This window comes from Capsicum annuum, chromosome 4 (genome assembly GCF_002878395.1).
Source record: "Capsicum annuum cultivar UCD-10X-F1 chromosome 4, UCD10Xv1.1, whole genome shotgun sequence".
Taxonomy (NCBI): domain Eukaryota; kingdom Viridiplantae; phylum Streptophyta; class Magnoliopsida; order Solanales; family Solanaceae; genus Capsicum; species Capsicum annuum.
The window spans coordinates 97,351,281-97,377,022 of NC_061114.1; the positions used below are offsets into that span (position 1 = coordinate 97,351,281).

General features: G+C 37.4%; 2 protein-coding genes across 4 annotated transcripts in view; one reads left to right on the forward strand and one right to left on the reverse strand.

Moving 5' to 3' along the window:
- The window catches only part of LOC107867797 (protein translocase subunit SECA2, chloroplastic), a 48,179-nt gene extending 24,278 nt beyond the window's left edge, over window positions 1-23,901 (forward strand). For 2 of the 3 annotated variants that reach the window (XM_016714221.2, XM_016714220.2), the window contains 16 exons: window positions 4,732-4,810; window positions 4,938-5,051; window positions 5,143-5,238; window positions 5,320-5,383; window positions 5,701-5,990; window positions 7,356-7,411; window positions 8,723-8,840; window positions 9,042-9,122; window positions 9,291-9,370; window positions 15,392-15,446; window positions 15,549-15,618; window positions 15,697-15,886; window positions 15,971-16,094; window positions 16,693-16,767; window positions 16,855-17,059; window positions 22,822-23,901. In XM_016714221.2, the coding sequence (XP_016569707.1) occupies window positions 4,732-4,810; window positions 4,938-5,051; window positions 5,143-5,238; window positions 5,320-5,383; window positions 5,701-5,990; window positions 7,356-7,411; window positions 8,723-8,840; window positions 9,042-9,122; window positions 9,291-9,370; window positions 15,392-15,446; window positions 15,549-15,618; window positions 15,697-15,886; window positions 15,971-16,094; window positions 16,693-16,767; window positions 16,855-17,016 (1,654 nt within the window). In that variant the 3' untranslated portion in view covers window positions 17,017-17,059; window positions 22,822-23,901. The remainder of the gene's footprint in view (window positions 1-4,731; window positions 4,811-4,937; window positions 5,052-5,142; window positions 5,239-5,319; window positions 5,384-5,700; window positions 5,991-7,355; window positions 7,412-8,722; window positions 8,841-9,041; window positions 9,123-9,290; window positions 9,371-15,391; window positions 15,447-15,548; window positions 15,619-15,696; window positions 15,887-15,970; window positions 16,095-16,692; window positions 16,768-16,854; window positions 17,060-22,821) is intronic. The other variant, XR_001673348.2, reaches the window with a different exon arrangement.
- On the reverse strand, window positions 17,789-19,215 carry LOC124897963 (secreted RxLR effector protein 161-like). The gene is made up of 3 exons (XM_047411589.1): window positions 19,104-19,215; window positions 18,314-18,450; window positions 17,789-18,214 (listed from the first exon to the last, which is right to left on the reverse strand). The coding sequence occupies exons 1-3, from the start codon at window positions 19,213-19,215 to the stop codon at window positions 17,789-17,791; spliced, it is 675 nt and encodes a 224-aa protein (XP_047267545.1).
- Window positions 23,902-25,742: the final 1,841 nt, after the last annotated feature.

Sequence of the window (25,742 nt, forward strand, 5' to 3'; positions counted from 1 at the left end):
ATATATCACTGTTGCTTACCATGATTAAAAGTTGAGATAGGATAAAAATTGGAGCCCTATGCGTTAAAAATAAAAGTACGGGTTAACATTATTGGAGTCCTGTGTTATTAAGTGTGAAAAAATATAAGAGAAAAATATTATTGAATTGTTGTAACTACATTATTACATTGAGAATAGACAATACATTCCAATCTTTTTCCTAATAGGATACTACATTACAATCCTTTTCCAAGTAGGATTTTATATGTTATTCCTATTCCTACTCATATTCTAACACTCCCCCTCAAGTTGGTGCATAGAAGACATGTACCAAGCTTGTTATGGATGTAACTAATATGAGAATCGGTGAGGGACTTAATGAAGATATTTGCAAGAAAACTGATAAGGACTGCTTTGGACGTCTGGGAGACCTCAATTGAAATGGAACAAACTGAAAAAGTGATCCGAAAAGTAGTAAATATAGCCGTAAAGTCGATGTGTCGCTGGAAAATTACCGAAAACTGGTATAAAATATACGGTTCTTTTCGAAATCAAGAGACGAGTAGATCTTGAACGTGAAAGTCACCGAAAACTTAGCCTAACATGCTCACACCCCGGATTATTAGATTTGATGGTTGAAAAGTGACTACAATCTGAGGAAAAAAATATATGGGTAGGGTTGGAATGATAACAAGATCCTACTGAAAAAGAGAAATATATGTAGGGTCGGAATGACTGCACGATCCTACTGGAAAAGAGAAATTATATGGGTAGGGTCGGAATGACGGCACAACCCTACTGAAAAAGATTTGAGAAGTCACTGGAAAGACATACGGAACTATTTAAATTAAATTTGAGGAGTCACCAGAAAGATGCATGGTGCTATGCAACTCAGATATGAGATAGTAGTCCGGAAAGATGCACAGTGCTACGCAAATCAGATATGAGAAAATAGTCACCGAAAAGAAGTACGGTGCTAAGAAAAATAGATATGAAAAAGTAGTCACCGGACAGATACATGGTGCTATGCAAAGATATGAGAAAATAATCACTAGAAAGATACACAGTGAGTTAGTGACCCAACTTTTGCTAACATAATCATTGGCCAGACGGGCGGCATATATGGATTATAGCCGCCCGCCGGTAGCGGAAACTCTTTGATTCTTTACCAAGATCGTGGAAACTCTGATACTATGTGAAGAAATATAAGAGAAGAATATTATTGAATTGTTGTAACTACATTATTATATTGAGGCCTTATTTATAGACAATACATTCCAATCCTTTTCCTAACAGGACACTACATTACAATCCTTTTCTGAGTAAGATTTTATATGTTATTCCTATTCCTACTTAAATTCTAACAATAAGTGAACAGGGTTAAAAGTAGAGCCTTGTGCATTGAAAGTGAGCATAGGTTAAAAGTGGAGCTCATACGTTAAAAGTATATGCACGGGTTAAAAGAAGCCCAAACATTAAAATTAAGCAGGGGTTGAAAGTTGGAGCCCATAAACATGGGTTAAAAATTGATTTTGGTTTTAAAGATGGATTAGCAGTAGGATTGTTGAAAATTTATTTGAAACTTTTCTCCACATGTAGCTAGACCAAGATCTTCATTATCATCAAATTGGTTGCAACTTTGATCTCAAAATGTCCTCAATCTGAACCATCGGACCATTGAACCATAGGTTTTGATACCATGTAAAGAATGATCTTGGGCGTAACTCAACCTCAAAAGCTAGCTCATGAGGGGAGGATTGTCCAAGTCCATATAAGAAGATCAATTACCCATCCATTTTTCGATGTGGAATACTTAACACTTCCCCGCACGCTCATGCCTCGTTAACTGAATATAATATGGGGCCCAACATCGGTGAACAAAGATTTGAGATGGGCCTGGTTCTGATACCATGTTATAATATAAGAGAAAAATATTATTGGATTTTTGTAACTACATTATTACATTGAGACCCTATTTATAAACACTACATTCCGATCCTTTTCCTAATAGGACACTACATTACAATCCCTTTCCAAGTAGGATTCTATATGCTATTTCTATTCTTGCTCATATTTTAATAATTATTAAGACTTATTTAAAGAGAAAGCGGAGTGGAGGCCTACCATAGGGGGTTTAGGGTTTAGTCAATCAGAAGGGAGGAGGGTTAGTGGTTGGAGAGGGCAATCGAGGAGGAAGAAGTGAAAAAAGCAGTGGAGTGTTGTGTGGGTGACAAAGCTTCAGATCCAAATGGTTTCTCTTTGGCGTTTTCAACATTGGTGGAATATCGTCCATCTTTGGCTTTTTTTCAACATTGCTGAAATATCATCAAAATCGATGTGATGAATGCTATTGTTGAGTTCTAAGATAGTGGTGAATTTGAAAGAAGTTTGAATGCCTCGTTCATCGTCATTATTCCTAAACAGGAGAGAGCTATGAGCGTGAAGAATTATAGACCTATTAATCTAGTGGGAGGCATTTACAAAATTCTTTCTAAGGTGCTTTCTATTAGACTCAAAAAGGTGTTGGATGAGACTTTCTACTTCACAGAATGCGTTTGTGAAGGGTAGACAAATTCTAGATGCAACATTAGTGGTAAACGAAGTTGTGGATTCAAGGAGAAAGCAAGGAGTTCCAAGTGTGTTGTGCAAACTTAATCTTGAGAAGGCATATAATCATGTGAATTGGAAATTTTTAGATTTCATTATGCTTCAAATGGGATTTGGGGAGAAGTGGTGGACATGGATCTATGTTTGCATTTCTTCCGTGAAATTTCAGTGTTGGTGAATGGTAACCCGTGTGGATTTTTCGGAAGCTCGAGGGGTTTGAGTCTTTGAGACAAGGGACCCTCTATCACTGATGTAGTGATGTTTTTATTTTTGTTATGGAAGCTTTGAGCGGCGATGGGGTGAAGGGACAATATTAGTGTCTCATTTGTTGTTCACGGATGATACCTTGGTATTTTGTGATGCAGTTGACAACTAGATTATTTAGGACAAATTCTCACTTGGTTTTAGGTGGTGTCAGTGCTTAAAATCAACTTGAAAATTGGATCACTGCTCGAGTTTTGAATTGCAGGGCTGGGTCTCTTCCAACTACACGTCTTGGAGTTCCTTTAGGTGCTTCAAACAAGGATCTCACTGTGTAGAATTCGATTATTCAAAGGGTCGAGAAGAGACTAGCAGGGTGGCAGAAAAGATATTTGTTCAAGGGTAGGAAGGAAGTGCTTATCAAGAGCACACTCTCTAGCATTCCCACTTACTAGTTTTTGTTTCTTGCTCCAACTACGGTCATTGAAATGTTGGAAAAGATTCAGAGAAATTTCCTTTGGGATGCGACGATGGGGCAAAGAAGTTTCATTTGGTGCGTTGGGAGGTTGTCACATCTCTTAAAAAGTGGAGAGGATTGGGAGTTAAAGATTTGAAAGTCTTTAATAAAGCTTTATTGGGCAAATGAATGTGGGGTGGAGGTTCAATCTTGATGGAGGGGGGTGATAGGTGATAAATATGGGATTAGGAATGGGGGATGGAGAACTAGAGATATTGTTTTGCCTTTCGGGTGCGGCTTTTTTGAGAAATATCATGAAGGAATGAGATTCTTTCGTGGAAAATATCTCTTTCAAGGTTGGTGATGGGAGAGAGTATTTTTTGGGGGGCCATAACTGGTGTGGGGATATAATTTTGAAAGTTGCATTTTAGAGTTTGTACATGATATCTTGCCTAAGAGAATTGACTATTTAGCAAATTAGGAGGTCACAAGGTGGAAGATTTTTTGGGATCTGAGATTTAGAAGGGATTTTCAAGATTGGGAAGTGAGTGAGTTTCAAAGATCAATAAACCTTCCTCACAAGCAAGTCAATTTGATGGATAATCCCAATGGGTGGTGGTGGGGTCTTGGAAGCAATGGAGTGTTTCTGTGAAGTCTTTTTATGAGAAACTTTTGGTTTGGGAGAAGGTTGAGTTTCCATGTAATGCAATATGGGTTCAAAATGTGCCAAGGAAGGTGTGCTTTTTCACTTGGCTAGCCACTAAAGGGTGAGTTTGACGGCCGAAAATCTTAGAAAGCGGAAGGTTGTCTGTGTTAGTTGGTGCTACATGCGCAAGGAGACGGGTGAGGATGTGGATCACCTCCTTCTACATTGCGGGCTTACCATGCGATTATGGTGGGATATGGTTAGATGGTTTCACACTCCTTGGATAATGCCAAGAACTGTGAAAGATCTGATGCTGAGTTGGAAGAGCGGGAGAAGGCGGAGAAGACGAAGGGCTTGGAACATGGCTCCTATAGCGTTAATGTGGGTACTTTGGAGCGAGAGAAATAGAAGAGCTTATGAAGGTGTGGAGTCCAGTTTCTTGCAATGAGGAATAGTCTTTACTCTCTTATTTTCCTTTGGTGTAAACAGAGAGTTTCTTCTTGCTTAGAGGAATGGGTGGATTTTGTAGAGCTTCATATTTTGTAACATTTTGATCTTTTGGTAACCTGTGTATACGACCGATTTGGTCATGTTTATGAATGAAAATACTTTTACTTGATCAAAAAAAGAGTATTTTGTTGCCAGTTATTTCGGGCGGGTATCTCTCTAGTAGCCTTAAAGTGTTTTCTCTGAACTGGAATGCTGTTGGACTGCTAAAAATTTTTAATTTGTTAGGTCATATTTAGTCATCTACTATTTGAATTTTCATTTTTGTTCATCACATTTGCTGGCAATTAATGTTACTATATGTATATTTTGACTATTACTAATTCTAATGCAGTGTTGAAAATTCTGAATACTTGTCTGACTTGCTGAAGGAAAGAAAAATTCCACACAATATCCTCAATGCCCGTCCCAAGGTTCTTACAGAACTCTTGAGCTCTACTTCAACTCAATTTCAGTTTGGTTTGGTATCTCCTACTTGCACATCTTTACATGTGATATTGTTTTGCTGGCTTTTGATTGATGTTATCTTAATTCTTGCAGTATGCTGCTAGGGAAGCTGACACTGTTGCACAAGCAGGAAGAAAATATGCAATCACCATATCTACTAACATGGCAGGAAGGGGCACTGACATAATCCTGGGAGGAAATCCAAAGGCAAGTTAACGTTTATGTTCTTTGACATTGTACTGATTCATCTTTAGGCCCTAGCGCTTGGAATGACATTCATATATTTTCCACAATAAAGATGCTTGCAAAGGAAATTTTGGAGGAAAGTATACTTCCATTTCTGACACAAGATGCTCCTGATGTTGATGTTGATGGTGAATCAAATTCTCAAAAGGTTCTTTTGGCATTTCCTTCCTCATCAAATAAAGAAGCAAGCATTCGCCCCCTACTCTGCTGATAGTTTTTTGGTATGTAGGTTATGTCAAAGATAAAAGTTGGACCGTCATCATTGGCTTTGCTTGCTAAGGCGGCTCTGATGGGTTAGTAATTTTAATCAACTACTATCTCAAAGTCTAAATCAGTTCAACTGATATCGTCGCCTTTATCACTAGAAAATTTAACTGATAGCTTCTGATGAATTATAGTTTAGCATTCAATATTGACTAAGTTGAGCGGACTCTTCACTTTTGATGCTGCACCCGTGTCGGATTCTCCAAACATACATTAATTTTGGAGAATCCGATACGCACCCATTGACATTTTTGAAGAGTCCGAGCAACATAGAATATTGATGTACTTACTTTTTTATCTGATAACTTTCTCTTTGTTGTTTCTGTTTGTTATATTGATTATCTAGCTAAGTACGTTAGCAGAAATGAGAGCAAGAAATGGTCATATCAAGAGGCGAAGTCTATAATAGCTGAATCCATCGAGCTGAGTCAGTCTGTGGAGATAAAAGAGCTGCAGAAGCAGGCTGACGATCAGTCAGAATTTTACCCTCTTGGTCCATCCATTGCTCTAACTTTTGTATCAGTTCTTGAGGATTGTGTGTCTCACTGTTTGAATGAAGGGTTAGAAGTGAAAAGTCTTGGGGGGCTTCACGTCATTGGAACTTCTCTGCATGAGTCCAGGAGAATCGATAACCAGGTGAGTTTTAATTGGTTAGGACTCTCAAGGAGGAAAAACTAACTAAAGCTTTATCAAGAAGGTATAAAAATAATGTAAACCTTTGGCCTCTTGCATACTTGTTCATGTTAGAGAAAAATGAAAGAATGCTTTGAAAACTTTGTATTCTTATGAGTATAGTAGTTGTTTTGCTTGACTTGCCTATTCTTATCGTTATTATTAACTTGTTTATGTGTGAGTTCCATAGGAACTCTTTGTCTTTCATGGTCTTGTTAACTCCGTATGTGATTCTGGATTTAGGTGTGGGCAATTTTAAGGCATTTTGGATGAAGTTACATATTCTCCCCTAAGCTTGATTAAGAAGAGAGAGATCGGGAGACTGTTACCTGTGCTGGTGGAGGTAGCAGGTACCTAGTGGAATTAGTCAAAGCGCGCACAAGCTAGCCCGGACACCATGGTTATCCTAAGAAACAAAATGAGTGTGTATGTGTGTGTGTGTGTGAGAGAGAGAGAGAGAGTTAGAGAGTTTGCACATCCCCGTTCAAAAGAAAAATGGTGATTGCTCACTTAACTTTCAGCCTTGTCTCTGTGCAAGCCAAATCATGAGTTTGCACATCTCCGTTCAATCGTGGTTTTCTTCACATATGCAAAAGGCAAAATACAGACGCTAGATGACTGTCAATTTTTTTCTCTTGACTAGGAGTTTAGGGTCAACAGATAGATGCCTACCATAGTGTTGGATTTGGAGTCTCTGCAGGATGGTTGTTGACAAAAACTTTATACCTGATACAAATGTATTATGAAGACACAAACTGTTTAAAATAAAAGGATAAGACATGATTACAAGTTGGACGTATACTTTGTTTCAAGTTTATAATCTTCTGTTTGGCCTAAATTGATAATTTTGTGATACCTATACACTATGATATGCACTTTAGAATTTTGTACTGTCGCGTCCTAGTTTAAAGCTGTCTTAATATGGATGGATGCACTATCAAACGATTTGTATCTTGTCTGGCGAGGACTCTAGCCATTGAAGTTGGGAAAACTTTCTTATTTTATTTTGTTCTGTTCTTCTCTTAGGGTTGGGGTTTTTGTGGTGGTGGGGGCTTGTTTCATCTCTCTTCTTTTTGTTAGGCTTCTATTGTGGTGACTTCTGTTTCAAGCTTGAACTTTCATAATAGCTAATTTTTACTGTAGAATGCCATGGAACTTAATTCTGCCTTTTTTGATCATACCCGTAGGACTAGTGTAATGTCAGTAAATGGGCGAGGCAACTCATAATGGCTTGTTCTTCAAATTCATTTTTATGATGTAACTTTTCCGTACTGCTTTTCCTTTGACCTGTTGTTAAAATCATGTATATTGATCTATAAGTTGTTGTAGCTTCGTGGTAGAGCAGGCAGGCAGGGTGATCCTGGATCTACACGATTTATGGTGAGGTAAGATACCGTATTTAACTTTAACAGTTCCTCTTCAGTACTTTTGATCATGAAGTAAATGGCACTCAACTGTTTCTTTGTTCTATTTTTAAGAAGATAATTACACACACACCACACACATATATGTATTTTTTTTTATTTTTTTTTGTGTGGTGTGTTCCCGCGTACATACACATGTCTGCAATGACGGACCTGCATGCAAAATGGTGGGTGAGTAAGCAACCATTGGCCGGAAACTAGTAAAATATTGCAAATAGAGTTGCTAAGCACCCAAACTTAGGGGTGTTCGTTGGTCGGTTCGGTTTTATGTATTATCGGTTCTTTTTATCGATTTTCGGTTTTCAAATATGCTAAACCAATAACCAAATCAATAAGATATTTTTTATCGGTTTTTAGTCCTTAACGGTTCGGTTTTCGATTTAACCAATTAGGAAATACTCATAAAATAGAAATAGTAGCAACTAACCTGATAAGAGATTGAATCTTTGTTGAAAAGAGATTGAATCTTCAAGCTTGACTGGTAGTTCAAGAAATTGAATCGGTTTGTTAGTTTAGAGAGAGAGAGAGAGAGAGAGAGCCAATAACTCAATAAGAAAAAATTGAAACCGAATCAATAACCCAATAATTTTTTTTTTATAAAATCATTAAAAAAACCGTTAACCCAATAATCCAATTACAATAAACCAATAGCATTTTTATCGGTTCGATTTATTGGTTAGTTCGATTTTTGCACACCCCCTACCAAACTGTAGAAATAGCAATGGGTGCACGAGTCAAAAAGTGGATGAAAGTAAAAATTGCTCCTTTCTTTAAGTGAAGCTGTATGATTAAATTAGTTTAGCACCCATCACTTAAAATCGTGGGTCTGGCCGTCCGACGCTGCATGTCTATATATATGTTTCTGAAACAAACAATTAGTGGTGGTTCAAATATGCAAGTTATAAGCACTATTGTATATAAAAGAAACAAACAAGACAGCATAACACTCTTCTTTTATTAATTTAGGGGAAAAAGGCAAAAGCCCCTTTACACGTGTTCTTTATTCCTAGTTCAGGTTATTACCTACATATTGCACAAGGTATATGTGCATTAGATTTTTCTGCTGTGTTATATGAGCTCTAAGTTGTACTCTTTGGCCTCTACTCGCCTCTAGTGTGCCGAAAATATTCTTGGTTTAGGTGAAATATCAAGATTCTTTTATAAAGTTATCTAGTGTATTTCTGCTTTTCATGAAAAGAATAGTGCATTCTGTGACTGACCCGTTACCCTTAAGATGCCATCGCTGATCCTAGCTACTTCTATTTTTTACAGCTTGCAAGATGAGATGTTTCAAAAATTTAACTTTGACACTGAATGGGCAGTGAAGCTTATATCCAGGATTACAAATAATGAAGATATCCCAATAGAAGGTCATGGAATCGTTAAACAGGTGCTAAATAATTTTTATTTGCTCTGTTTCTATCTCTGTGATTTAATATCCTGTGGTTTTTCCCATTTTTTTTATGGATAACTATGGCTTGGCTATGTTTGTTGTTTCAGAGTTGTTTCTGCTTTTAAAAGATACTATCTCCGTTTCTTTTTTCTTTCTCTGACATGCTTCGATGATGTTGAAACTTTACTCAACTGTCAGCTTTTGAGTTTACAAATCAATGCTGAGAAATACTTTTTTGGAATACGAAAGAGCCTAGTTGAATTCGATGAAGTTCTTGAGGTATCTATCATGTACTGATACAATTTCGTTGTTTCTCGCTTCAGGATATTATCCCCTATTTTTGACTCATAAATATGTGCATTTTACTATGTAATATACTGATTGATTTTTATATAGATGATTCTGAACGACCATATTCTTGTATGCTTTACTTTTTCTGCTTCGCAGGTTCAAAGAAAGCATGTTTATGATCTTCGGCAATTAATTTTAACTGGAGATTCTGAAAGTTGTTCAGAGCACATTTTCAAGTGAGCCTCTTGATTCCGTCTTTTGACTGCTGGAACCAGCATCTCTGGATTCTAACTCATCTATCAGCACTCATGAAGACTATCTGAGTTTTCTTACCTTCTCCAACTTAAAAAAGAAGAGTATCTGAGTTTTCATATGTAGAATACCATCCCATTATTTGTCAATTTCTTTTTCTTTTGTCATGAATCTCTTACTCCACACGTTAAGGCCCGGGTAATGTATCCCCTTCATCTTGATTAAAAAATATATTCCCTTCATCCGGAGGAGGTTTTGTGTTATCTTTTCTCCGTTCTAAAATATTATCCTCTTTCCGAAAGAAATTATTTAGCTCATTTTTATGTTGCACAGGAGTACTTTTCCACTCTATGCTACATCTTTCATATCTATTTAATCCTCCTACGCTATGAAAGTCAAGATATGGCCTCACATGTTTTCTCGTTGTTGAGAACTTAAGCTCTTGCTTTATTTTCTTCTTGGATCCTAGGTCTATCAAATTAAAAGGGTGGGAGTAATACTCTTAATGTGTTCTATTACTTAGTCATTTTGTGATGAGACCTTACCAAATTCAAAATAACTTTGACCAAGTAATTAACTGTGTGACGTAGGTAGTATACTTCTGCAAAATGCTGATAAGCAAATAACATGATGACCATGATGAGATTTTTTTTGTTAATGACAACCAGCATAAGTGTAGCTGATGTTGTGAAGATATCTCTTGTCCTATAAGTTAGTATTTTCGGGAAATCAAGGATCAATACTTTATGCTAGATTTTGGAGAAATAAAATAATGACATTTTTGGATGCTGATAAGAGACTTGCATTGAACAATGACCTACACCCCTTAGTTAAGGTATGGAACAGGGTACAAGTAGCAACCTCCTTTTCTTTATATATTTGTAGCTCGACTTTCTCAGCCATATCATATCTCTTGTGGGGGTTGGTGATTTGATGATTCTAAAGTTTAGCATGGGATGTTAGATTCACCGATCCAATTCTTTCAGGACAAAATCAACAACAACAACAACATACCCAGTATATTCCCACCAAGTGGTGATACGAGATCGACAAGGAAGACACTAACACACACCAAAACAGTCCATGATTTGAAGAACCGAGGACCCCTTTTGGTGACCCCTCTCGGATTCACTATACAATAACAATACAAGCACGATAACAACAGGATTCTAAGGTGTTCAACACCTATAATCAGTGAACCACAAACTAAGATTACAACACAATAACAAGAATAAAAATGACACAACAAGGTCTCGGGTTTGGACACCCAAAACCGAAAATGAACACAACTACAATAATAAAATAGAATGATAGATAACTTGACACACAATGCACAAACACTATGAACCAAAGTGTATATTGAACACTAAGACCCAAGAATTCATACAAATAACATCAAGTTCTTACGGTGACCTCAATGGAACAGAATTCCCAAGCAACCAACGTTTCAAAACAAGCAACCAACACAAGTGATTCCACACTTGTCACAAGTGATATCCACACTTGTATGAACACTCTCAAAGAGCTCTCAAAATATCATCTAAGTTATGAGAAAATGGCCTATTATGTTCTATTTATAGCCTAGGTTACAACTTATTACAAAATGACTAAAATGCCCTTAATGAGCCATGGCAAAGGGGCGGCCTTGGAGTGTGCATATTGGATGGCTTTGGAGTGTTGGGACTTGTTCTCTACATTTCAAAGCTTGTTCCATTGATTTGGCAGCCACCCGAGCTCGAGTCTTTACGTATTGGTCCACAATCACGATCGTACTTGTATCATCGTCCTCTTCTTGAAAAAGGATTCGACCTTGAATCCGAACCTCGCAAAACAATAGGAAGGACAAACAAATTCAAGTTCCTCAAGGTATGAGGGTTAGGATTAGTGTAATCAATCATAGCATCTTGCCAAGGTGGCTCAAACTTCATATACACCCAAACATCCCTCTTACCCGAATACCCTCCCAAGAAAGAGTCAACTGGTCTATCCACATAAGTGTGACAAGAAACAAGGAACAAGAGTTGCTCATCAAGTGAAAAACATAAACTCTTCTTGGAACAACAAATAGGCTTGAAAGCCGAGATAGGAAGGCTATAAATTCCATGCACATTCAAGTCATTCCAAAAGACATCCTCATCACCATACTTCAAATGATCACCGGGATTAAATGGGTGGAGTGTCCATGGACACGGGTTTAGGATGCATTTCCTTTTCCCAATACTATTACTAGTACAATCATATATCCCCTCTATACTAGCATGGTCTACAACATAAACAACTAGAGGGTCATCCATAGTCAATCGGCCAACATGTTCAACATCACCATTTTCACACACAAGTTGGTCTTCATGACTTCCATAAGACAATGTACTATCACTTGCCACAATGGCCTCAACACTAGATGGATCAACTAGTGTATCCAAAATCTCAAGTTGTACATTATCATCACTAAGCGGAGGCACATTCGGCTCATCTAAAGCCAAACTACCATTCACACTTAGTTGGCTACTAGCCTAATTCAGTAGAGTGCAAGGTTTAGTTTGATTACCTTGTAGCTCATGTGTAGCATGTCCACTCACAGGAACTTGATTAGGAAGGCTTGGATTCTCTATCAAGTTATCCAACTCCTTGCAAAGAGAGCTTTCTGTCCCTTTTATTCTTTCTTCCACTCGGTCCATTATTTTTTTCATTCTCTCCATTCAAGTACTAAGCTCATGTTTCATACCCATTATGGCATCCATCAAATCATTCATGGTCACCTTTTCCAATGCCATAGTACCTAACATGAGAAATTCTAAAACAAAAACACAAAAAACAACAAACTAGTTAATGTTAGAAAAGAAAACATCTTCACAAGCTCTCAAGCTCTCACACTTTGAAATGTCTCTCAATTGGCCTCATAAGTGTTGGTAACTCGTTCATACTCCTAGGAGGTTGCTTGGTACCAATTGGGGCTCGAGGTCGGAATAGATTCTCGTTTGAAACAACTCAAAGAAAATAAGTACGGACTTGAATCAAGAAACTACAGCGAATTTCAAAAAGATAAAAACACACAAAAAAACGTAGACACAAATAAACGGACCCAAAACTAACTTACAACGTAGTAGACAATTACTAGTTTGTTAATTAGTAATAGAATCAACAAAAGGCAACTAAGAGACAAAGATTAGAAACTAAGAAATAAAAAATTTGAGCTTACTTATGTTGCGTGAACAGTAAAACGTGATGACGTGGCAGCCACATAATTGGTCGCGATCCCACACAATTTTTTTTTTTTAATCACCAATTTGAAGCTTTTGTCTTATACAATTTGGAATGGATGAGTTTTGTCTTTTGGTGGAAAAATTCAAGTCTTAGAAACTTTTTCAAATTCCAACTCAAAAAGTGAGACTTGACTTTACTATTCCCACAAAACAAGGTTCTTGAAATATGGAAAAGTGGTTGACAAGTCTTTGAAGTGATGTGTTCAAGTCTCTTCACCAACAACTTTTCGACTTTATCTTACACCTTTTTTGGATCTATGTTATACTTTATATTGATTAAGAGGTGTCAAGATGTGAAGAAGAACAAGATCTCAACAACAATTTCTCAAGAACACCACCAACATTCACCTCCAAGTCCACAACAATTGCAACACACGACCAAGATCAACAATATCAACACACGGCCAACTTCAAGTTTACAACAACAAGTTCAACAACATAAGCTCAAACCTTTAGATCTAGACACTTTAGTGTTGGTGAGAAAGAAACCAACACTAGAAACAATCTAAACAAACAAAAGACTACAAGATCTAGCCACAAAGAAACATGTCTCGGCCAAGAACAAGAACAACTTCTACACTTTCTTTTTTTTTTTTTTTTTTTTTTGTATTTTTAAGCTAGCTAGCCCAAGATTGATCTTGTGAAAACAAAATCAAGTCATGCTTTGATACCAAATGATACGAGATCGACAAGGAAGACACTAACACACATCAAAACAGTCCATGATTTGAAGAACCGAGGACCCTTTTTGGTGACCCCTCTCGGATTCACTACACAATAACAATACAAACACGATAACAACAGGATTCTAAGATGTTCAACACCTATAATCAGCGAGCCACAAACTAAGATTACAACACAATAACAAAAACAAAAATGACACAACAAGGTCTCGGGTTTGGACACCCAAAACCGAAAATGAACACAACAACAATAATAAGATAGAATGATAGATAACTTGACACACAATGCACAAACACTATGAACCAAAGTGTACATTGAACACGAAGATCCTAGACTTCATACAAATAACATCAAGTTCTTACGGTGACCTCAAGGGAACGGAATTCCCAAGCAACAAACGTTTCAAAACAAGCAACCAACACAAGTGATTCCACACTTGTCATAAGTGATATCCACACTTGTATGAACACTCTCAAAGAGCTCTCAAAATATCATTTAAGTTATGAGAAAATGACCTAATATGTTCTATTTATAGCCTAGGTTACAACTTATTACAATATGACTAAAATGCCCTTTATGAGCCATGGCAAAGGGGCGGCCTTGGAGTGTGCATATTGGATGGCTTTGGAGTGTTGGGACTTGTTCTCTACATTTCAAAGCTTGTTCCATTGGTTGGGGAGCCACCCAAGCTCGAGTCTTTACGTATTGGTCCATAATCACGATCGTACTTGTATCAAGTGGTGTAGGGGAGGGTAATTGTACGCAGTTCATACCACTACCTCAGATGTGAGAGAGAGCTGTTTCCGATAGACCCCCAGCGCAAAATAAAACAATCTAGACAAGGAAAGAGTCAGATGCTATAACGGCTCAAAAACAATCTTTCATCATGAGATATCAAGATTAGTTTATGCAGCTAAACCAAATCGCATACACTACAAAAGAATAGAAACCGAAAACCTTAAAAAGGACAAAATGTTGTTAAAAATTCTATCTCAAGGAAAAACAAAGAGTTGAACCAGAATTTGCATGAAATTTAGCAAATAACCATCCCGTCATCTTATAATACTCTGTGATATTGCTCAAGGATTTTAATCAGTTGTGCTCTCAGAGTTGGTTGTCCAAGCCATGCCATGAAACAAAATGATCAAGTTCTCTTAATCATTTTTGACCCTTAATGCCACGTTTAACTTGGGGCATGCAGCATACTATACAACTGCGCTATGCTATTTTGAGGTGAAATTACCCAGTATCTTGAAACATGCATGAAAATTGATGCATCTACTTTCATTAGTTCGAAACAACAATTACTATTATGCCTCAGTTCTAAACAAGTTGGGTGAGTTATATGAAACCTCATTGACCATGTTCTACATTTAAATTCATGAGAGGCCAACCTTTTACACGACTAAAAAAAAAAAAAGAAGTACTAAAGGTTCTCTATATTTCCTACTGGCATAAGAATCTCTAATAAGGCTAAAAGACTCCTAAAAAGCACAGGACCTAGAGGAGACGTATTAACATGACTAAAACAAATTCCCAGCTAATTTGTATTATCATATAAATTTTTCCTTCCATTGTACTTATCGTTTGCTACGTCTACATTGGAACCAAGAGATTGTTGGTCTTTTGAGACAACTTCCTTCCATGTGAGTTTAGATCTATCTCTGCCCCTTTGACACCTTCGCTCACCACGGTTTCACACCTATAGACCATACGACAAGTGCATCTGGAGGTTGAAAGGCCCTAGTAAAACCAGGCTTAGATTTCTAGAATTTTCTTTATGCACTCTAGATTTTCTGCCGGGATAGTTTTATGTTTCTTGATCAGTGTTTTCTGGGATCTGTACATGGTGAAACTGTTGAAGACATTAGATATTCTAACCTATTTCCTCTGTTGGACCACTGTGATTGGTGTACTTGATTTTTAATGAGAAATCATTATTCATGGTGAAAATTCATTTCTTTATGAGTGCAAATGTTTAGGATTAAGTTTTTCCCAGCAAAGTCTATATACTTTTGAGGATCAAGATTTTCTCATCACCGTTACTATTCTATGTAGATACATGCAAGCAGTGGTGGATGATGTTATCTTTATGAATGTAAATCCGCAAAAGGTAGCTAAACTTCTTTTCAAAGTAGACAAGTCTTTTTGTGATGCATTGCATTGCTCTTATCTTCTATTTTTCTCCTTGGTATTATTTTGCCAAATGCCATAGCACCCAAAAAACTGGCGCTTGGACAAAATCTTAAAGGAGTTCAAAGATGTTGCAGGCGAGACATTGAATTGTAAGAGTTGATTGTGGAATAACCAGTTATGAATTTGCAAATTTGCATCATAAAGTTTGACCAGGAAATCATGTGTAGATTCATTTGCCGGGATTAATGAGGATGCATTACTTAATTCACTTGTACAACTTCAGAAGTTTCAATCCATATCTATTGACCACTTTTACCTTCCAAGTTTGCCTCCAATTCCAAATTCTTTTAGAGGTATACGTGGAAAGACCTCTTCTTTCAAACGCTGGCTAGCTATATGCTCTGATGATTCAATCAAGTATGACCAATCTACATCAGTGAGTTCAATGGTTTAAAGTTCTTTTTTGCAATCTTCTGATTAGATGTCTGATTTCTGTGCTAGGTATGGGAAGTACAGAGAGATGGTTAATTTCCTCCGAAAGTACCTGGGAGATTTCCTCATTGCCAGCTATTTAGATGTCATACAAGAATCTGGATATGATGCTGTATATGTGAAGGAAATAGAGGTAACATTTTTCTTCAGCTTGCTGATGCTAATATGCTCATTCCCCATGGTAAATTCATTGGTATGCCTTTCTATCAAGTTTGCTGTCCAGATGTGTCATTATCCAAATGTATGTATTTTTTTATTAAAAAATAGAGGTAAAGAATGCCCTCACTCCTCGGGGATTTGGTCTAGTAGCAAGAGTGCAAAGCTTGATGTGTGGTTTATGCCACCAGTTTGAACCCTACTGCAAGCTCTGCGTGGTAGTCAAGTGGAGAAGAGTAGAGTGTAGGTTCATTATCAACCGAGTTTCGAACTGTGCGCCACTAGCTTTTGGGGATTTCTCAGTCATCACCATCAAAAATTAAAAAAGAAGAGGAAAAAGGAATGTAAATTTTGGTGCTCATAAAATTTGAAATCTTTTCTATGTTTAAATGTTAAAAAAGGTCATGCCTCTGACCAGAAATGCTTTTGCTTCCTATTTGGTTATAATCTCATTTTATCTCTCTTTGATTGCATAATAATTATCATAGAGGATTTGGATGTGTAGTTTCTGCATACGCATTAGTTCCAAAAGAATCTTATTCTCTAAATTAATTCCTTATGTTCTGTGGATTTAGAGGGCAGTACTTCTGAAGACATTAGATTGCTTCTGGAGGGATCATCTTATAAACATGAACCGACTAAGTTCAGCGGTATGGTATTTGCACGTCGGTTAAAAAATCTATGCTTTTCTTGATTGGAAGTTGCGTATTGATTCTCCCACTGGGTTCTCGGAACAGGTGAATGTAAGGAGTTTTGGGCATAGAAATCCACTCGAGGAGTACAAGATTGATGGTTGCAAATTTTTCATCTCAATGCTCAGTGCAACTAGGAGGCTTACTGTAGAGTCTCTCCTGCGCTATTGGTCATCTCCGATGGAATCTCAAGAGTTATATGTTTAATTAGTTGCTGTCTTTTTTATGTTCTGTTGCTGCTTATGTTCAGGTATCTCTATTCGTTGGAGGTGTACATGCTTGCTCTCCCTTTGCACCTTGGTTTGGCTGGACACTCTTATTATTATTATTACTACTGTTCTTTTTTTGGGACGATGGCTGGGGAAATAGAATTACATCTGTTAGAGTTTCAAGCTTAACTTCAACTCTTAGAAATAGAAACAAAGAAAGAAAGAAGAGAACAAATCATTAACTGTACAAAGATTGATTTTTCATTAATCTGAAATGGTGCTTAAATACAGAAAAAGTGCAACAACTAAAGCCTATAATTAAGAAACTACTTTGCACATGATACCATGATCAACAACATCCTAAAAAACTGAACCACTAACATCTAAAAAACAGCAACTAAGTAAATAGAACATGGCTAAAAAAGCTGGATAATGTCCAGCAACTGCTCCAACTTTTACTGCAGTAACTGAGGCGTTTAACTTTCCTCTTTGCTTCAGTTGCTGCAAATTCCACGTCTTTCTCTGAGAAATTCAAATCTGCTCTTTGGCAAGGCTTTGGTGAACATATCTGCCAGTTGAAGATCTGTCTTGTAGTACTTTAACCCAGCCGATCCTTCTTTCTGCACGTCTCTGAGAAATAATAATTTGATATTGAAATACTTGGTTTTTGCGTGAAAAACTGGATTATTTGAGATAGCAATAACTGCTTGATTATCCACAAACACCTATGTGAACTTCTCTTGCTTTAAATTCAGATCAAGTAACACTTTTCAAAGCCATAAGGCTTGATTTGCAGCAGCTGTTGCTGCAATAAATTCAGCTTCAGCTGTCGACTGTGCAACAATCTTTTGCTTTTTAGAACACCAAGAAAATACAGTTGAACCAAGATTAAAACAATAACCAGAAGTGCTCTTCATGTCTTCAGAAGAACCACCCCAGTCACTATCAGAATACCCCTGCAACACGTGTTTCTGATTTGCATAAAACTTGATTCCAAAATTTAGTGTTCCCTTAACATATCTTATCACCCTTTTCGCTGCTCTAAAATGAGTGTTAGTTGCACAATTAGTGAATCTAGATAGAAGACTTACAACATATAAAATGTCGGGTCTAGTTGCTGTAAGATACATGAGAAATCCAACCATACTTCTATAAAGAGTCTCATCCACTTTTTCAGCTTCATCATTTTTGTTCAACTTCTCTTTTTGACACATCAGAGTAGTTGTCTCTTTTCAATTTTCCATCCTAAACTTTCTCAAAATGCCTCTTGTATGCTTTTTTTGACAGATGAAAACCTCATTTTGCTCTTGCTTGATTTTCATTCCTAGAAAATAAACCATCTCTCCCAAGTCCGTCATCTCGAATGTATGCTGCATATCTTCTTTAAATTTCTGAACAAGCTCATGATTGCTTCCTGTAACCAACAGGTCATCTACATATAGTGAAATAACAATAAGATTTGTTCCATCACTTTTAATGTAGAGAGTAGCTTTACTGAGACTTTTTCTAAAATCCAACTGCACCAAATGTTCATCAATCCTGTTGGAATCCTGTTGGGCCTGGGTGCCTGCTTTAGTCTATACAAAGCTTTTTGAGATGATACACTTCATCTTCATGCCCTTTGACTGCAAATCCTTCAGGTTGCTCAACATAAATTTCTTCCTCAAGATAGACATTCAGGAATGCTGATTTTACATCTAGCTAAAACACTTTCCAACCATTTTGTGCAGCTATAGCCAACAACATCTGATGGTTTCTAATCTAGCAACGGGAGCAAATGTATCAGAAAAATCAATACTAAAAATTTGAGCATACCCCTTTACAACAAGTTTGGCTTTGTGCTTGTTGATAGAGCCATTTGCGTTCAGCTTGGTTCTAAAAATTCACTTCACTCCTATGACTTTCCTGTCTTCAGGTCTTTTCACAAGTTTCCAAGTCTGGTTCTTCTTAATCATGGTGAGTTCTTCCTCATTACCACTCTTTATTTTGGATCTTTTTCTGCTTCGCAAAAATCTGTTGGCTCAAGAACATCCATGTTGCATCTCTGATATCATCTCTGATAGATATCAGAGAGTGATCTTGTACCTCTCACCGGAACATCATCCTCCAATTCATCTTCTTTCAGCTGGGGTATTTTACTTTGATCTAGAAATAGCACTGGTTCTGCTTCTTCCCAGTTCCATTTTTCATCCTCCATGAAATGAATATCTCTACTTACCAGAATTTTCCTTGTATGAGGTTGGAAAAATAGCACTGGTTCTGCTTCTTCCCAGTTTCATTTTTCATCCTCCATGAAATGAACATCTGTACTTACTAGAATTTTCCTTGTATGAGGTTGGAAAATTCTGTAAGCTTTAGAAACAATGCTATAACCCACAAATATTCTAGCTTTCGCCTTTTTATCAAGCTTGTCTCTTTTACTCTGTGGCATATAAGTAATGCACAAATATCCAAACACTTTGAGATTTTTTAAAGAAGGTGTATAACCATACCATATTTCAAATGGTGTTTTTCCTTCTAATGCTTTTGTTGGAAGCTTGTTGAGTAGAAAGACTGATGTATGAGCAGCTTGTGCCCAATACTCTTTTGGCAAACACTTCTCATGCAACAAACATCTAGCCATCTCCATTATGGTACGATTCTTCCTCTCACTAACTCTATTTTGCTGTGGAGTATATGGAGTAGTGAATTGGTGTTCAATTCCGGCTTCTTCACAAAATGTATTGAATTGATTAGATGTGTACTCCTTGCCATCATCGAACCTTAATGATTGAATCTTACAACCACTTTGAGTTTCAATCCATTGCTTGAATTTTCACAAGATAGTGGCAACCTCTGACTTGAACCTATGAAAATAAATCCAACACATTCTCGTATAGTCATCGATGAAAATAATGTAATACTTACTCCCTTTGAGTGACGGAGTTCGTTGAGGACCAGCTAGGTCTGTGTGGATTAATTTTAGCTTTTCAGTGGCTCTCCAGTTTGCTTTCTTGAAAAGAAGCCTTGCTTGCTTGGCAAATTGACAAGTTCTGCAATCTGGTATTTCGGCAGCCCTCAAACCAGATCTTTCTTTGTGAGTTAATTACAACAGCATGGTTGAAATGTCTTGAGTCTTTTGTGCCAAACTTGTGCATTGATCTTAGTTGCAGAATAAGTTTTTTGCTCACGATCTAAAAGATCCAATGTAAAGCTCTTTCCCTTCATCATTACCTTGAATAAGTTTTTGCCATCTTCATCCTTGATTTGACAGTAATTGGTTTCGAAGAGAAGTTTGAAACCATTGTCAAGCATCTGGCCAACACTTGACAGACTATGACTAATTTAGGTACAAAAATCACATCTTTGATTAGTTTTGTACTTGAGGAGCATTTCATTTCCCACAGTACCTTATAGTCTCCATTACCAACTTGTACTTTGGAAATTACTGAAGTATCCAACTCCTTGAAGAGATCACGATCAAATGTTATGTGGTTTGTGCAACTACTGTCAATAAGCCACTTGTCACTCGAGCAGCTAGTTGCCAAACATGTTGCTACGAAGAGTTGCTCTTCATCTTCCTGATTAGCTACCTGTGCAGTATTAGTTTGCGGAGTGTTGTTCTTGCAAACCTTCTAATGATGTCCCATCTCCTGGCATTTCTCACACTGTTGGTTTGGCCTTCTCCAGCATTTGAACTGTGGATGACCCTTCTTTCCACAATGCTTGCAAGGAGGAAAATCATGTTTCGTTCTCGTATTAATCTCTAGAGAGTGAGAACTTGAGTTATCCTTCTTGTTCCACTTCTTCTTTCCTTTGTCTCCCTGGTTTGATTGAACTTTTGCAGGTAGTGCACCCTCAACAGATCCTTCGAACCTCATAAGTTTTCTATGTTCTTGTGCCTGCAAAGCATTCAGTAGTTCTGCCAAACTAATCGATCCGTAGAATTTTCCAGCAAGGAAATAGTTGTTTCAAACCTTTCGGGGACTGTTACGAGAATATTTTGAACCAATCTAAGATGTCTCACACCGTACTGGGGCAGGATGGATGAAGTAAAGGCTCGCCTCGGGAGTGTTGTGTGATAGGAAGGTGTCACCCAAGCTTAAAGGCAAATTCTACTAAGTGGCAGTCCGTTCGGCCATGCTGTATGGAGCAGAGTGTTGGCCAGTTAAGAACTCCCACATCAAAAATTGAAGGTGGCGGCAATACGGATGTTGCGTTGGATGTGTGGGCTTACTAAGGGTGATAGGGCTAGGAATGAGATTATCTGGGAGAAGGTGGGAGTGGCTTCGGTGGAGGACAAGATGCGGGAAGTTCGGTTGAGATGGTTCGGACATGTGATAAGGAGGGCACGAATGCCCCAGTTCGTAGGTGTGAGAGATTAGCTTTAAATGGTTTCAGGTGGGGTAGGGGTAGGTCGAAGAATACTGGAGAGAGGTGATTAGACGTGACATGGACGGCTTATTGGGGACATGACCCTAGATAGGAAGGTATGGAGGACACAAATTAGGTTAGACGGCTGGTGCATATGGTTGGGTCGTAGTCAGTAGTTAGGAGAGCTTTGGGGTAGCTGGGCCGGTAGTCTTAGGGCTAGGTCCATAGGTTGGAGCTGCTAGTAGGAAGGGATGAGGGTGGGAGGTGCCTTTGGTTCGTTAATGTAGGGGTATTATTTGTGGGTGTCTTATTTTTGTTATTCCATTTTGTTTCATGCTTTATTATGAATTTGTTTACTATTCTATATCTTGAGTCGGGGGTCTATCGGAAATAGCCTTTCTACTCCTCCGGAGGTAGTAGTATGGATTGCGTACATTTTACCCTCCCCAGATCCCACTTTATGTGGGAATACACTAAGTTTGTTGTTGTTGTTGTAATCTAGAATCAGGAAATTCAGAGCCAAGTAATCTTACATTGTTGGCAATGTTGAGTAATCTATCAGAACATTCTTTGATTGTCTCTGAATCCTTCATCTTCTGAAGTTTAAATTTTCGGATCAGGTTAAGAGTGCGCATACCTTTGATCCATTCATCTCCTTTCATATTCTTTCTCAAGGAAATTCCAAACCTCAAAAAGCTGATTTCAATGTCATAATCCCGACAAAGATTTCAGATGAGACTGCAGCGAATAACGTTGCTCTAGCCTTTGATTTTCTTGTTTTCCTTTCCTTGTGATTCTTCAGCTGTGCCATGGTTGGATTTGCGGGCAAGGGAGGAACTTCGTAGTCCTCCTCAACAGCTTCCCACAAATCGTTTGCCTCCATATGTGCCTCCATTCTTGCTGCCCAGACATAATAGTCTTCACCTTTGAAGACAGGTGGTGCTAGTGCAGTGAAAGGAGTCTCTGAATTCATAGAAGAAAAAATAAGAAGAGAAGAATATGTTTCCCTCAAATGCAGGTCCTCAAGAAGAGTGCTCTGATACCAACTTGTTAGAGTTTCAAGCTTAACTTCAACTCTTAGAAATAGAAATAAAGAAAAAAAAGAAGAGAATAAATAATTTACTGCACAAAGATTGATTTTTCATTAATCTGAAGTGGTGCTTAAATACAAAAAAAATGCAACAACTAAAGCCTATAATTAAGCTATTGCTTTGCACATGATACCATGATCAGCAACATCCTTAAAAACTGAACCACTAACATCTAGAAAACAACAGCTAAGTTAATAGAACATGGCTAATAAGGCTGGATAATGCCAACTGCTCCGACTTATACTGCAGTAACTGAGGCAATAAATCAATATCATCAAATGGGGATAACAAGAATTGGTTTTCTGAGTTGCTTATTGTTGGTAGTTGCTAAATGGTATGCATGTTATCACTTTTTGCAGGATCTTGGATTCTCATTATCATCTCCCAGTCTGAGGGATGAATTTTCCCGTCTTATTCCAGAACAACCTAAGATGTACAGATGGCATGATCTGGATGCATAGCCTGATATCACTGACAACTTAAATTGAGCATCAAAGGTAGCATTTATGTAGTACCCAAATTATTCCTTTTTTCCCTCTTCAATTTTATTACGGTTTGAGATCTCTAGGTTGGAGCATTGGAGTTCGGATTACTGTGTTCTTGGAAGCAGGTTTAATCACCTCTGAACAGTTTTGAGTAGTTTGAACTCTTTGAGGACCATCTCTGTACATGATTCCAGTCCGCTTAGATATGGAATGTAGAGCATCATGGACATTGTAAGACAGTCGGAAAAAAATCCAAGGAGATTCAAGAAGACAAAGTAGGGAAATTCGTTTTTTCACACCGTGTTGGCTCGTTTGAACTGTGTTGACATGTAGTTTTGTTGTTTCAAGATTTTTCATCCGGGAAGACAAAAGAGTATAGATGTGATCAGTACCACTTGGTCTAGCTCATAGGGTGTTTAAGAGAGGCCTTTCAATTTGGTTAAAGGCACTAGGGATGAGCTATTACAGACAGTCTCCACCAAATTGTTGTCAGGACTCGCGAAAATCTGAATGACATTGAGCTCGATATCTATCATACCATGCATCATTCTCAAGTATAAATCTTGCTTGAGCTTCTCATCTGAAGTGTAGAAATTCAGGATCTTGATCCTGGAGTTCAATCACTTTGTTTAGTTGTACACAAATGATATTGAGATGAATCTTCTCTTCAAATACGCCACACATAATGTATGCACCAATGGCGAGGTGCAACCTAGGAGATCAAACTTTGGTGGACTTGGGTCTTATGCTGTGCTGGTGAATTGTAGCAGGCAACCGATTGTATAATCGAGGTGTGATAAAGCTGGTTCTGACATCAGTGTAATGAAAAAAAATGTTTGTATTGGAATGATGCAAGTGTGTCAAGCTCCTCACTTTTCCGTTGCAAATAATGATTGGAGCAATATGCATGTATATTTTAATACATTGTTTTTGTTATAAAAAATGCCTTTCCAATTAAAACTGAAACAAAAAATCAACTGAAAATTTAAAAGAAAGAAAAAAGCCCATCTTAAATTGAGTTTTATTGCTGGTGTATTGTTTGTCAAATTCACCAATTTGTGGAGTGAAATTGGAAGGTTACATATGTATATGCATGTAGAGAGAGGAAGATATTGAACATAACAATTGATTAGTTTAATTTTTCCCCGTTAAATTAGTTTGGTAGATATGTATTTTGATATAGACATTCTTATTCTGGAAAAAAAGATAAAAGCATTTATTCTTTCGAGAAGCTACATATTTAGTCCTTTAATTCAAAAGCAAGACTTGTTTAATTTTTTTGCCAAAATTAGAATTTTGTTAGTCACACAAGAAAAAGTACAACGAGGGGGACATAAAACCTTACCTTCAAAAGCAAAGGTGGTACTAGAATGAATTTCCTACGAGGAACCATCAACTCCCTCCCATATAGAAAAGAACCTACTATATCTAAAAGGGATAAAAGAAACAGTTATACAAGGGCTGGTCATACTACTGGAACTAGGGTGGTATCTTGATTCTTCTTCCCTTCCTGCTTCTAAAGTTATTAATCACGCCTAATTTGTCCATTCTAAAGTAGCCTTTAGCTTCAATAGGCAATTGTTGCACAGAGTAGTAGTGTTGTAGTGGCTACCTGATGTCGGTGTTTGGATAAAACATTTGCAATAAAGTTAGCTTCTGTGTAAATGTGTTGACATTGGACTCAAATAATAGCACTAATTCCTGTAATTCAACAGCGTAATGATAAATGCTCGAAGGTGGTTGAATATCAGCTTTCAATCATTTTACAAGCAACTCCGAATTCACCTCCAATATCACATTCTTATGCCTATGCTGAATACACTATGTGATACCTATAATAGCTGCCTGTAGCTCTGCCTGGTATTGGTACCAGTTCCCAGTGGAGCAGCAAATACATAAATCAAGTTACCCCTATGGTCTCTCAGAATACCTCCAGCCCCTATCTGTCCAGAATTAGTCAAAGCACTGCCATCTATGTTGAGCTTAACCTGAGAGGAATTAGGTTTAGTCCAACAAACCTGTGTATTTTCACTTTAGCTCGACATTTCTCTATCGGTTGGATCAGACTACTCCAGTTTGTTGACGAAATAATACAAGGAAATATAGTTGAAAGTAACATGTGAATGCTTTTCTCAATGGTCAGTCTGACTTTGGTACCACTGGATTTCTTTCCTCCATGCTTACAAGAGCATTTATTTAGTTCCCGCATAAGAATACTGGTACTGCTTGAACTAGGATTGTGTGGACCTCATTATGAGGTTTGATACATCGCCATCTCATCAACAAATTAAACAACGGTATAGGGACATCATGTATACCCAAACTGTTAGAAAAGAGTTGTCAAATAGTATTGGCTAGAGTGGTTGACACAATATATGATCATTTGTATCCATACCAGGAGCATTACAACAACAACAACAAGCGCAGGTTGTTGTCCGAAAGAAGTGAGCTCTGATACCATTTGTAGGGGGGTGCGCGGATTTAATAGGTATAATAGGTTTAGTATGTTTCTAGTGAATCTATTTTTATTAGTGCGTGAATATTTTGTTTTAATATCTTTTAATAATTTACTTTTTTCGTAAGATATATTCATTAATTATTTTATCCTGTTGTAATTGCAGAGTTACAAATTCTTGTATAATAATTTATCCTATCTGTGCTATAATGTATATCTAATTCTAGATTTTCAATGTTACTTATTATCTTGTGTTGTTCTTCTCGTAGTGAGTTTTTTAAATTATATAAACTATCACATGTACTTTTATCTAAATTTTCTAATGTTTTTTCTATCCATA

Coding starts and splice junctions, on each gene's coding strand:
- LOC124897963 (XM_047411589.1), bottom strand. CDS start 19,215: ATGGAGGATGAAAAATGGAACTGGGAAGAAGCAGAACCAGTGCTATTT. Junction 18,451..19,103: donor GGATGATGTTCCGGTGAGAG/GTACAAGATCAC, acceptor CACTATATGTAG/ATGACCTGTTGGTTACAGGA. Junction 18,215..18,313: donor TCAAGCAAGAGCAAAATGAG/GTTTTCATCTGT, acceptor CAAAAAGAGAAG/TTGAACAAAAATGATGAAGC.